At 44.6% G+C, this 13,918-nt stretch overlaps 1 protein-coding gene across 1 annotated transcript in view; it reads left to right on the top strand.

Annotated features, from left to right (window-relative positions):
- The first annotated feature begins 3,335 nt into the window (after nt 1–3,335).
- Vps39 (VPS39 subunit of HOPS complex) overlaps nt 3,336–13,918 on the top strand; it is a 44,402-nt gene continuing 33,819 nt past the window's right edge. The window contains exons 1-3 of the mRNA XM_036184666.1: nt 3,336–3,550; nt 9,260–9,325; nt 13,766–13,830. Coding sequence (XP_036040559.1) covers nt 3,478–3,550; nt 9,260–9,325; nt 13,766–13,830 — 204 coding nt within the window. The 5' untranslated portion in view covers nt 3,336–3,477. The remainder of the gene's footprint in view (nt 3,551–9,259; nt 9,326–13,765; nt 13,831–13,918) is intronic.

The following is a 13,918-nucleotide window of genomic DNA, read 5'->3' as shown; positions in this document are numbered from 1 at the left end:
AGCTACACAGAGAAACCCTGTCTCAGAAAACCAAACAAACAAACAAAACTATGACCCAAAGCACCTTGGGGAGGAAAGCGTTTATTTCAGGTCCTGTCATAATCCATCATTGAGAAAGGCCAAGGCAGGAAGTCATCAAGGCAGAAACTGTAGCAGAGGCCATGGAAAAACTGCCTACTCCATGCATGCCGTGTCAGCTTTCTTTACAACCTGCCCTAGGGTGCCAGGGGTGGTACTGCCCACAGTAGGATGGGCTTTTCCACATCAATCATTAATCAAGGAAATGCCCCACAGACTTGCCTATGGGTCAATCTGATGGACACATTTCTTTTAACTGAAGTTCCCCCCTCCCAGGTAACCCTAGTTTATGTCAGGATGACAAAAAACTAACTCACATACCATAGTAAAATGTTAATAGCATTTAGGGAACATTTCTCTACAGCTTTTTGCTATGGTGGCGTTTTTGAAACCTACCTTAGGCAGTGCCTTTAAAGAACAAATAATGTGAAGAGATGAGTGTATCCTAAGCTAACCCATTGTCAATGGCTGGTTGCAGGTAAAGCTTACCAGATGGAGTAATCATTACAGTGTATAAGGGTAGCTGGTCATGTATTGTTTTTTTAAAGATTTATTTATTTATTATGTACACAGAAGAGGGCGCCAGATCTCATTACAGATGGTTGTGAGCCACCATGTGGTTGCTGGGAATTGAACTCAGGACCTCTGGAAGAACAGTCGGTGCTCTTAACCGCTGAGCCATCTCTCCAGCCCCCCCCCCCCCCCCCGTCACGTATTTAGATTGCTTGGGTGCTAACTTGGTATTTTGGGAAAAACTGTTGTGTTAAGCAGAAATATAATGCAGTTTATAGCCCTCTGGGCATGATGTTTGCTATTGGGGTTGGACAGATAGTGTGACTTTTAAGGACAGACCAGGAAGGTAATTTGGTTGGACAGAGTTGGTCTATGCCTTTTTGTTTGTTTGTTTGTTTGTTTGTTTGTTTGTTTGCACACACACACACACAGGGTTTCTCCGCATAGTTTTGGTGCCTGTCCTGGATCTCGCTCTGTAGACCAGGCTGGCCTCGAACACACAGAGATCCACCTGGCTCTGCCTCCTGAGTGCTGGGATTAAAGGTGTGCGCCACCAATGCCTGGCGGTCTATTCCTTTCTTAGAGTTTAATATTGGTTGGTCTTAGACCTTGTATCTGGAACTCAAAATATTAGACCTTTCCCTAACATAGTAATAGGCATTCTAAAATTCCAAGAAAAGACTTGATTAGAAATTCTGTGTTTCTAACTGCTTGCCAGTATACTTTCATTTGATTGTCTGAACAGTATTTGGTAAAGACAGGACAAGCAATCTTTACATATGAAGGAATTGATATTGTATAAAAAGAGAAACCTCTAGGACCAGTTGTTTGGACATCATATATCCACCCTTTATTGGTTTTGTATTAAACCCAAATGCTTAAGTTTATGCCATACCCGATAGTTACAGACCATTTGTACAGCTTAAAATGAATTGGTTTTTAATTCTCCAAATGGAATAAAGTTACCCTCAAACATTAAGGACCCCCAAGAGTAAAGAGCCATGTTACCTACTTTCCTAAATTGAGTTATTAGGATATATGGGAGAATCAAGTTGCTTAGGAGTATTATCACCAATTTCAAAGCCCTTCCAAAAGTTAGTGAATCAATTCTCAGGCATGTATAACCTGTGGCTAGAGGCATGCAGGCAAGGATAACTAAGCGTAGTTCAAAACTTACTTAAAACAAGATTTATTTATCTTTGTAACTCAACTTTTTATTTCTCAAGTATAAACTCTGTAGATGACAACATTGGTCCAAAGTTGTCAGAAGGCTGCACCTGTATGAACTCTTGCTACTTGAAATGTCTCAGAGATCAGTATCATCAGCCATACCTGGAAGTATATTCAAGGTTCTCAGTTGAGGATCCCATTCTGGTCCTATTGAATCAAGTCTACATTTTACTAATGTCTCCATGTGGTTTGTTAGTACATTAAGAAGCAATGGCCCAGGGGTCTAGGGCAATGACTCAGATGGTGAAGGGTTTGCCACAAAGGCTTGAGGATCTGAGTCTGGATCCATAGTACCTATGTGATGAAACTGGTGCCCTTGCTCTGATACTGAGGACAGGTGGGGCCCTGGAGCTTGTTGGCCTGCTAGCCTGTCTAATTGTAAAATTGTGGGTGTAGTGGCACATGCTTCTAATCCTAACCCTCAGAAGGCAGGGGCAGGCAGATCTCTTGAGAGTTCAAGGCCATCGTGGGTTGCATAGTGAGACCCTGTCTCAAAAACAACAATAAACAACACAGGCCCTTTCTCATAAATAAAGTGGAAAGCAACTGAGAAAGACATCTGACCTTTGGGCTAAAACATTGGTCAGGAATAGTGTCTCACCAAAAGTGTTTACCAAACAAGCCATTTTTGTTCATTGGGAAATGAACAAAAATGATCTTTGGGAAAGCTGCTCTAGAATCTCTCTAGCTGGTAAATTCTGAGGGATGTCTCCAAACATCCTCTAGTGCATAACACAGTTTCCCATGCAGCCCCTAAAAAATTGTGCTGGAGCTGAGAAACACTAGCCTATAATGGTCTTTGTGTTCAAGTGTATGAAGTGAGTTCATACTGTTCCCCTCCGAAGTTTAAGTAAAATTGGAATGAGGCACAAGGTTGTATTTTGAAAGTTTCTGGTATAGGGGCAGGGGAGAACCACTGATCTTCATACAGCTTTAACACTGTAAACCTAAGATAGTTGAATTAGTTGAACTGTAATGATGATACTAAAGCAATCTATTGACTAGAGTATGTCAAACTTGATAGATGCTCACAATTGTAATAGGCCTTATGCTGAAACAGTTTTTGCAGAGTAGGAAAGCGAGGCCTGCAACGGTCCATTTCCGGGGGGTTGGGGTGGGGGGAGACTACGAATTTCCTAAGTGGCGTATCTTCAACCCAAGTCTGACGCCAAGGCAGAAATTCCTTTGGTTTGTTTTTTTTCCGGGGTGGGAGAGCTGGTTTTTGTTTGAGACAGGGCCTCACATATCCTAGGCTGGCTTCAAATTCGCTATGCACTGAAAGTATCTCTGAACTTGTGATCCTCCTGAGGCTGGGATTTCTGGAGTGTGCCATCTCTCCTGGCACTCGAGCCACTGAGCCACATTTCCAGACAGCACGAGGTCTTCACTACGTTCACTGCCTAGGACGACTCCAAGATTAAGAGTAGTTTCCGCCTTTCTACACCAGCTGTCAAGATGGGCACTCAGAGGGAGGGGCGGAGCTCGTTGCAGCGGAAGGGGCGGGCTTAAGTCAGCAGGAAGTCCGGCGGCAGGGATGGCCGTGTTGCCGAAGATCTTGTAACAGGGTCCCAGGTGGGATCCGGGTCTTCCCTGTCTTCAGGTCCCAGGCTCCGCCCTGCAGCCGGGGCGGGACGGCGGCAGAGAAGCTCCGCAGCCATGCACGACGCTTTCGAGCCGGTTCCCATCCTGGAAAAGCTTCCCCTGCAAATCGACTGCCTAGCTGCCTGGGGTGAGCCGCGGGGCCTCGGGCCAGGGAGGTGGCTGCCCCTCGCGCCTGACTGGAAGGAGACAAGGCGTCTGACCGTGTAGGTGGGCTGAGGACGCAGGCTGTCAGAGAGGGCAGAGTTAACCGGACTGGGCACCCAGGGCGGCTTGTGCGATCTCTAAGGACAGTCCATTTGCGCAGTTCAGCTCTCTCGTGCACTGTGCATTTGGAGGTTGGGCTTGCTGTATTAATTGTGCTCGATTGGGGCCCATTTCTATTCCCAAGAAGTACTGAGTGGAAAGGGCAAAGCATCAGTAAGTCGTTAAGCTGCCAGAGGCTTGAGCTTGTTCAAATAAATGATTGTGGTGTTTTCTAGGTGATTTACACAGGTGGTTTACTGGACACCAAACACTTTAGCACCGTATGCTTCAGAACCCTAGTGTGCACTCACAGTTTACTTTTCTTTACGGTACATAACTCACGTACTCACTTAATCTAAGTGGTTGAGTGCCTTATGTCGTGAAGTGCCCACGTTACCTGACTCTGAAGTGGAAGAGCATCATAACAGACTGCCGTGAAACCTAACCCATACGACCTTGTATACTTTTTTCTTGGGATTGGCTAATCCAGAAAGCAAGGTCAGCATCTTTTGTGTGTTCTGGAGTTCAAGAACGTAAATCTTGGCTCTCAGCTACATTGAGTGCTTTTCCATGAATTGTTATTACCTGCTATAACCCCCAAAGGCTAAGTAGAAAATAATTTTAAAGTCTTTTCTATTAATGTCCATGTCCTAGAAATCAAGGGCCTATATACAAAGGTAAAGTTTAGAGACCTTACTTAGTTTTTACACTGAGTAAGGTACCATGATGGACCACGTGGAAATCTTGATGGTGACCAGTGCCCTATGCATATATTGATAGTTCTACCCAGCCATCCTTTCCTGAAAGGACTTTGTGGACTCCTCAGAGGGATTCAGACTTTTGTGTTACTCTGTGGCTTTCCTCTGTGAGCAGTCTCTAGCCTCTGTAAAATAGTACCCCCTCTGGCCTAGTCCTTCGAATTAGGGAGAGAATCCTATTTCCTACAAACATCTCAAGAAAACCTCATTTCCTGGAGGAAAGTGCTCTCAGTCGAAAATCATAAATGAAGGGTTCATTTCTCTATTGTGTCATCAAACGTGTGTCCGATAGCTACCTGACTATCCTCTCCACTGGGGCAGGAATGTAAGGATGAATGAGAAATAGGGCCAGTATACCTAGAACACAGTCAGGACCAAATGCACGAGGACGTATAGGGTGCCAGGTAAACCATCTCAACATGCAGGGCAGGTACTCAATTCAGTCTAAGACATATGCATCCAAGAAGGATGCATGCAGCTGCTTTCCACAGGCTTGACTTAGCTGGTTGGAACCATGGCCCCCTTCCCCTCTAAGAGAGACTCATTAACTGTGTGTTGTCAGAGTAAAGATTCCACTGAGCTGAGGCTCTTAAAAAAAAATGGTTTTGAAGCCGGGTGGTGGTGGCGCGTGCCTTTAATCCCAGCTCTCGGGAGGCAGAGGCAGGCGGATCTTTGTGAGTTCGAGGCCAGCCTGGTCTACCGAGTGAGATCCAGGAAAGGTGCAAAGCTACACAGAGAAACCCTGTCTCAAAAAAAAAAAAAAAATGGTTTTGAAACGAGAAGTAACTTTTGTTCGGCTTTGACCCCTCACCAACTAGAAGAAATGCGCCGTCTCCTAGGTTACCAAGGTCTGTGTCAGTACAGGAAGGTTGTTTACTTTTCCTTGCATCAAATGATTTCACTTTCAGGCTTTAGATAATAATTATTGCTACTTTAGCACTAATGGTGATTGCTCCTAGTCATTGCTCCTTTTATGTGTGTTTTTCTTTTACCTGGGAAGTTCATCCAGCAATCAGATCATGTAGTGCCAGACAGAATTTAAGGTGGAAGACTGTGGCATAGTTCATCTCTCTTCTGGGCATGGATTCCATTTATAGACGCCAACTTTTCTTTAGCATTGGGATGTCTAATAGCATGACCCTAACCATTCTAGATTGTTGTTGTTGTTGTTGTTTTTCGAGACAGGGTTTCTCTGTAGGTTTGGAGCCTGTCCTGAACTAGCTCTGTAGACCAGGCTGGCCTTGAACTCACAGAGATCTACCTGCCTCTGCCTCTGGAGTGCTGGGATTAAAGGCGTGCGCCATCCCCCCCCCCCCCATTCCCCCCCCCGGCTTTTTTTTTTTTTTAGTTTTGTTTACAGCGTTCCTCCTGTATGTATGCCTGCAGGCCAGAAGAGGGCACCAGATCTCACTGTAGCTGGTTGTGAGCCACCATGTGGGTGCTGGGAATGGAACTCTAGACCCCTGGAAGAACAGCCAGTGCTCTTAACCTCTGAGCCATGTCTCCAGCCCCCATTCTAGATTTTTAAAGTGCCTTTTAGATGCATTTATTTTATCTGTGTGAGTGTTTTGCCCACATGTTTGTTTGTGCATCCTGCGTGCGCCTGAGGACGTCTAAAGGTGCCAGATCCCCTGGAACTTGGGATCTGAAGCTACATATGGTTGTAAGCCACTATGTGAGTTCTTGAACCAAACTCAGGTCCTCCCAAAGAGCAGCAAAGGCTTTTAACCTCTGAGCCATTGATCCAGCTCCTGTTCTAGATTCTAATGCTACCAAATACTCCTATCATGTGTCCCATGTTGTAATAAATGATATTTCTTTTTCTCTTTAGTTGAGGCGAAAGGCCTTGGAACCACGGTTGACTTCTCACATTCTTAGTCTGCCAAAGAATTTTGACTGACCCGAATAAATCTCCAGTATAGGCATTTCTTCCATGCCTGTTGCTGATGCTCTTGATGAAGGAAGGCTCTGTCTTTTATCTGAGTTACCATGCTAGTGTCCTCCTTTACCTTAGCCTGATAGAGTAAAGCCTTTGAAGACTTGAGTCCCATTGCATCTCTCTTTTGCTCAAACCCCTGAAGTGGCATTAACATAACTAGACTAAGTTCCAAAGTTTTCACCATGGCTGGCAACATTGGGCATGGTCAGGTTGGAGGCCAAGACGAAAGCATGGGGAGCCCAGGATTTCAGGACCAACCTATTCCATGTTGGAAGACACTGTAGACCTTGTCTCAAAGTAAGAACAAGCAGACAGAGCACGTGAATTGTGTATGTATGCCTGCGTATATTTGTATTTGTGAAAACTGCTCATTTTTATTTGTATGGCCCAAAGAAACACTGGAAGAATAAACCAGAATTACTAAATAATAGCTGTAGCTTTAAAGAGGACAGCAGTGGATAGAATGGACAGTAATGGAAACTAGACTTTTCATAGGTTTTGGGTTTGTTTGTTTCTGTTTGTGCTGTATATTTGTTTATTTGTTTGAGATAAGATATCACTATATGTTCCTGACTGGCCTATAACTCCCTACGTAGACCAGACTGGCCTTGAACTCAGGGATCTGCCTGCCTCTGCCTCTGCCTCTGGCTCCTTCATGCTGAGATTTAAGGTATTCATCACTACATCCAGTCCAGTTTTTGGTTTTAAACTACATGTGCAACACACACACACACACACACACACACACACACACACACACACTATAATTATATGTATATTTTATATTTATGTTTAGTTTATACTATATAATTAGAAATCAAATTTAATTTATAAATGCCAGTCTCAGAGTACCACCCTGGGAATCACTGATCAGAAGAATCATTAGGTGGGAAGCTAGGGATTTTCGAGTAAGTCTCCTTTATTCTAATGCAGCTGAGCAGGAGTTTACCTGGTAAGAGCCCTGCACTGGGCCAGGACGGAAACCGTTTACTGCACGAAGTTAGGCTGCATTACAGTGCTGGACAGAGTTGCATCAAGGTGATGTGAGACGAGGTCCCTGCCTTACTCATTTCCCACGGAGTTCGGGTCTAACCTCTAGCCCCAGGACTAGGCCTTACTGCCCCTTGTTATGACCAGGACTCAATATGGAGCCAGGGCTGACCTTCAATTCATGATCCTCCTTCGACCTGAGTCCTGGGGTCACAGGATGGGCCACCACACCCACCTCATTGGTAGTTTTCTGGGACTGACTCTAGTTGGTTTACGTGTATATTATGGGGCTGGGTAACATGTTCTGTTTTCTGATATGCAGCATTGACTCTCAGGTGAATATCCATGTCGTGCTCTTCCCGGTCTGCCAGGCTTTTTGTTTTCTCTTTGTGGTACCCAACAGCTCTGTCATGTGAGTTGGTGAGTGCAATGGCATGTCCTCTCTAGACAGTCATCTCACAGCACTTTTCACTGTCCTCCATCTCTCACATTCTTTTTACCTCCTCTTCCAAAATGTTTCCTGAGCCTTGGCGGGGTGGGGGAGGGGTGTTGCTGTAGATGTCTGTGGAGGGATGAGCACTCGATAGTCACTTTTTCCCAGCCAGCACTTTAACCAGTCGTGAGGCTCTTCATTAACTACTGTCAATGCAGAAGAAGCTTCACTGGCCAAGACTAAGAGTAGCATGTGGTAATGAGCATAACCATAGATATTCAGAAGGCAGTTTGATGCCATGTCCCTCGAACAACAGTAGCAGATAGTGGTAGCCATTTACCCCTAGGGCTTACGACCTCCGAAGCCAGGGACTTTTGATTAGGTTTACCTCTTGTGGAGCAGGCCTCAAATCTAATCAGAAACTAGTTGGTTACTCACATAACCTTCATGTCACTGTTGTACCTGTGGACATGTTCTGCCTGCAAGGTTGGTATTATAGCATTCAGGGTTCACAGCTGAGTAATACCATCGTTGATTTTTCTTTCCTAGTAGCCTGCGTAGCGTCTCATAGTTCTGGGAAAGCTAGTCAGCAGGGAGGAAATTCCTAGGTCAGTTCCAGCTCGATTTCTCTATGCCCTGCAGCTGAGAGTGAGTTGTATCTTTAGCAGTAGTGTCTTGTGCTCTAGATATGGTGGGAGGCCAAGAGTGATGGCAGTACACTGTATTGTTTGGGGAGCCTCTGTGGCCTTCCTGGCCAGTAACATGCGGCATCCCACAGCTAGTCCTGAGATTTTCATTTAGTAACCAACTTCTTCCTGGAAAAGCATTGTCCACACATACAGGATGCCTGTGTTCAGATTCATGTGTGTGTGTGTGTGTGTGTGTGTGTGTGTGTGTGTGTGTGTGTGTGTGTTGAGACAAGGTCTCACTAGGTAGTGCTTACTGGCCTAGAACTCACTCTGTGGATCAGGCTGGCCTCCAACTCAGTTTACTTACAAAGTAGTGTGGATCCATGAGGCTTTTTCATACATCCTTAGTCTTGGTTAGCCCATCCCTACTCCCTGTCCCCCAAACTTAATTTTAAACAATGAAGCCAAGGACATTTCTTTTTAATCTGCTAACTTTCTAGCCTAAAAATAACCTTATTTGGTAGCTCAGGCTAGCTTTAAGCTCACAGAAGTCCTCCTGCCTTAGTGCTGAGATTATAGGTGTGAGCTACACATCTGGCAAAATAAGAACTTTTGATTGTTTCGTTTTCTGAAATCCCTCTTTCTCTTCCTCCTCCTTTTCAGCCCCTTCTGCTGTTCCCCCAACCCCCACAAACACACTCACTGGGAATTGAATGCAGGGTTTATGTCTCACACCAGGCAGGTGCTCTACTACACTGAGCCACAGCTCCAGCTTCCTCAGACCCAAGTTAAAGAAACAGGGTTTTCACGAAAGCTAATTAACTTTCTCTGGGTTCTTTTCTAGAGGAATGGCTTCTTGTTGGAACCAAACAAGGACATCTTCTTCTCTACAGGATCCGGAAGGATGTTGGTAAGTGTCTCGAACTAAGAAACAGCTGGCCTGTGGTGATACAAAAGAAAGCTTTACTAGTTAACTACTGTGAGAACAGAGATTCCTAGACCAGTAAAGGAGTGACTAGGAGAGAGGCCTGTGGGAGGGAAGGAGAAACATGAGAATCTCCTGGGATCGTTTTCTTTAACAAACTGTTTCCTCCTCTGGTGGGTGGAGCTGACTAGCACACACCTTCTTATATAGGAGATTGACTGCTTAATAAGAAATGTTTCTGGTGGAATAAGAATCCTGAATAAATATATATAGTGGTAGGCAAAAAGAAAATCCTGTAAAGAGCAGTATCCATCGATGTGGATGGCGCTAGCCTATGAGGATAGGCTATGAAGAGGACAGTCTAGGTTTGTGTACAGTTTTTCTTCTTGTAAACTTACACCCACATGACTGGGTGAGTCCTTTCCAGTACCAGCATTCTCTTTTGTAAACTTCGACAGAGTTGTTGGGAGCAGGTAAAGCAGTAATAGGCTTGGAAGAACTTTAAAAACTAAAGCTCTTATTAATTGTGACTTTGTAATGATGTACAATAATAACTAAAGTGTTTGAAATGAGTTCTGCTAAGGACTATTCCCTTTTTTCTGGTTTTATGCCTATACTTTTCTTTGTGGAAAAACGGATGTTTGGGAGGTTGGAGAGAGAGCCCCAACACCCTTATTGGCTTACAACTTCCTGTAATTCCAATTCCAGCATATCTGGTGCCCTTTTCTGGCCTCCACAGATACCCACATATGCATACACAGAAACAAATATGTATACACAAATAAAAATTAATCTTTAAATAAAAAACAGCAAAGTCCATTTAGTGAGCTGGAGAGGTGACGCAGTGGTTAAGAGTGCATACTGCTTTTTTAAAGGACCCTGGTTTAGTTCCCAGCACCCACATTGGTCCTCTCATAACCACCTGTAACTCCAGCTCCAGGGAACCCAACACCCACTTCTGGCCCACATGGATGTGTATGAAATTATCAACTTTTAAAAATTAAACTTTCAAGCCAGGCAGGCAGTGGTGGTGCACCCCTTTAATCCTAGCACTTGGGAGACAGAGGCAGGCGGATCTCTGAGTTTGAGGCCAACCTGGTCTACACAGAGAAACCCTGTCTCTAAACAGCAAAAATAAAACAAAATAAACAAAAAAATTTAAGTTTTCAAGAAAAAAGTCCCCAAGTTGGCCTCTATGGGTCATGACATCTGTGTCATGAGTTGAATTCTGCCACTGTAGACTTACAGCATCCATATGTGTAAAGCGGTGACAATACCGTGTTGTGTACTGAGACTGTGACACACACAGAGGGCCCTGTGCATAGTAGTTTGCTCATCCTTGCTTTAAAGTTGGAGTTCTCTAAGCTAGAATGTTTTTATTCTCTGACATATATAGTCATCGATTTAAATCTTAAGCTTACCTTGAACTATCTAAAACATTTAACAGTTGTTTTTTTGGCAATATGCCATGGGTTCCGATTTAAGTGGGAGGAGGGGATAGAAAACTAAATAATAATTGCTTCTCAGCCTTTTGGTTAAGGTCAAATGCAGAACATTACAATAAAACAAGATAAAAATAAAGAATCAGCAAGACATGGTGGCTCATATCTGTTATCATAGCACTTTGGAGCCTGAGGCAAGAGGATTACCATGAGTTTGAGGGCACCTGGGCTGCAGTGTGGGACCCTGCTTCACAATCAGTCATCAATCAATCAATCAAAATAAAAATTAAAAACTGTGGGAGCTCATGGAAGTTTCCTAGTGAGATGAGTCTGCCTGACACAGAAGAGCTGCATACGGGGATGATCTGACCACCATGCTCTGCTGTTTTGTTTGTTTTGTTTTTAAGGCAGAAGACAACCGGCAGTATTTGTCAAGTTATGAAAGTGAGAGCTTTCAGGAGGAAGTGAGAGTTGTGGCCAGTCAGTGCCTGTCTCATTAGCTTGCTGCCTTCTCAGACCTTAAAGAATGTTTTAACTCATCCAACACTTATTCGACTAGAAACCATTGCTAGTGTTGCTACAGAAGGCTTCCCCCTTCCCTGCTCACTTGCAGTTTCCACCAGAGAAGGGGAACTGGGGCAGGAAGGCAGATGGGGGACGTGGGGATTTCAGGAAGCACAGGGAAGGGCAGGAGGAGGGCAGATGGGGTGTGTGCAAAGGTGGATTTCAGGCAGCTACAGGAACATCCAGGAAAGACAGGTCTTGGACATTTCAGTCCTTCCTGTCACTAGGTGTCTGTCACGAAGGATAGCCAGTGGACAGATGGCTCAGTGGTTAAGAGCACTGGCTGTTTTTCCAGAGGACCCAGGTTCAATTCCCAGCACCCACATGGCAGCTCACAACTGTCTTTAACTTGAGGATCTGATGCCCTCTTCAGGCATGTACATGATACACATATATGCATGCAGGCAAAACACTAATACACATATAATAAATTGAATTTTTTTTAAAAAAGGGTAGCCTGGAAGTCTCAGGCTCTGCCTTCAAGCTCTCTGGTACTGAGCCAGGGTTGCTTTGATGGTGGTCCTCAGCTTCTGAAACCTGCTCTGGGCACCCAGATGCCACACCTTTCTTCCTCAGAGTGAAGCAACTTCCCATCTACTGTTGTTTGAAATAACCTGGAGGGTTATAATAACCTCTCCATAGATAGCCGGGCATCCAGGGAACTCATCTAGCTTTCTCTTGACCCAGAGGTACTTTGGCTTGTAGCCTCAAACTCCATAGAACACAACTGGAATAGCCAGGGAGCAGCCTGGCTCTGCATTGCGGCCCCCGTAAGTATAAGAACCAGGTGTGGCCGCTCTGGAGACCCTGAGGTCTTGTCCTTAAATATTTTTCGGTTGAGGTTGGGGATGGCATTACATAATGAGTATGATGTTAAATATTCTAAAATGCAATATGCTATCATTTGGAAAATTTGTGACTCAGTGAAACTACTTTTCCAGATGTTAGTTTCCAGTTGAAGTTTCAAATCATGCATGAAAAGGGCCATCCAATGCATCAGACAGACCAGTGTGCTCTTAATGTACCAGAATAAGAAGTTCACTGATATGTCTGAGGGTGAGTCCTCATTCTAAAAAAACTCCCTTTGTCAGGTATATTGTCAACAATGAAAATCCAGTTACTTGAAAAAATAGAATATTGCTCTTTTCCAGCTCTGTCTGTGTGAGAACAGATGTTTGTCAAGCACCAGCTGTTCCCCAGCTACTTAATCCATCAGGCAGCTCAAGTGTGATTTTGGAACCTGCCATAGTGCAGCATACCTGTAATCCCAACACCTTTGGAGGTTGAAACAGAAGAACAAGAGCTCCAGACCACCCTAGGCTATATAAAAAGGCCCTGTTTCAAAAACGCAATGAGACCCTGTCCCAAGACAGTCAAACCAACCAACCAGTCAGGGGCCATTGACATAGTCTGGTAGGTGAAGTGCTTGACTGCTGACCCAGATCAATCTCTAGAACCTGTGTGAGGGCAGGAGAGAACCGACTCCACAAAGTTGTCCTTTGCTATGACATATGTGTGCTCCTGCCCCAGTAACAAAATAAAATTAGGAAGAAGTGGAAACGCATGTGGAATTCGTGCCTATAATCTCGGCATTCAGGAGGCTGAGGCAGGAGAGGATTACAGTAAGTTCAAGGCCAGCCTGGGCTATGTAATAAAACCTAGGCCACCACGGGCTACAAATAAGTCCTTTTCTTAGAAAACATTGGGTAATAAGACCAGCTCCTTGGGGTTAGCTGTGAGGTGATATAAAATGTAGATTAAGATCAGTCCAGCACTCTGTATCTAGTCACTGTAGTAGCCGTCGGTGTTGTAATTTCTCCCACTTTGATTGGGTAACTTCTGTAGCTGAATGTGTTTGTTTCCCCAGCCAGATTGGGCTCGTGTGTCTTTGTGGCGTTGACTTTTTCCCCTTTTTTTGCAACAGTGCCAGCAGATGTAGCCTCTCCTGAAAGCGGCAGTAAGTGTAGATGCACCCCGCACTCTGGCTTGGAGATGGTGCTCTTTGCTCTGTCCTCAGATGTAGGATGTAGGGCTTCGCTCGGAGGTAGTTCTAGGTGGAAGCAGACTTTGGGCTGGGTCTCAGGGCTTGCGCTTTCATGTGACTACTCCACTTTACCCTCTTCTTGAGAATCACTTGGCCAGTGTATTTTGTAGAGTAAGGTCTTTAGACTCCAGGTACCTTGCTGCATTGGTAAGCATCATGTGATCTTTTCTGCTGTGCTAAAGGTGCATGAAACCCTCTGCTGGAACCCTGGAGTTGAAAACCACCTACTGTGCTCAGTAAAGAGAGCTGCCTGTTTTAGACCTCGGCTTGTAGTCTTTAGGAGTTTTTAGAGATTTATTAGGGGTGCAAATGGTGCACGTTTTTATTTTATATGTCCCCATATTTGGAACTACAGAGGTTTTTTGTTTCCCATAGGTTGTAACAGGTTTGAGGTAACACTAGAGAAGTCCAATAAGAACTTTTCCAAAAAGATCCAGCAGGTAAGTGGCCTTGATCATTGCTGTAAGTATTATTCGGCTTCTATGAGGCGCTGCTGTGTTAGTCTGGTTTTCAATCCTGTAATTCAAT

This window comes from Onychomys torridus, chromosome 4 (assembly GCF_903995425.1).
Source record: "Onychomys torridus chromosome 4, mOncTor1.1, whole genome shotgun sequence".
Taxonomy (NCBI): domain Eukaryota; kingdom Metazoa; phylum Chordata; class Mammalia; order Rodentia; family Cricetidae; genus Onychomys; species Onychomys torridus.
This window is presented reverse-complemented; position numbering and strand designations above follow the sequence as displayed.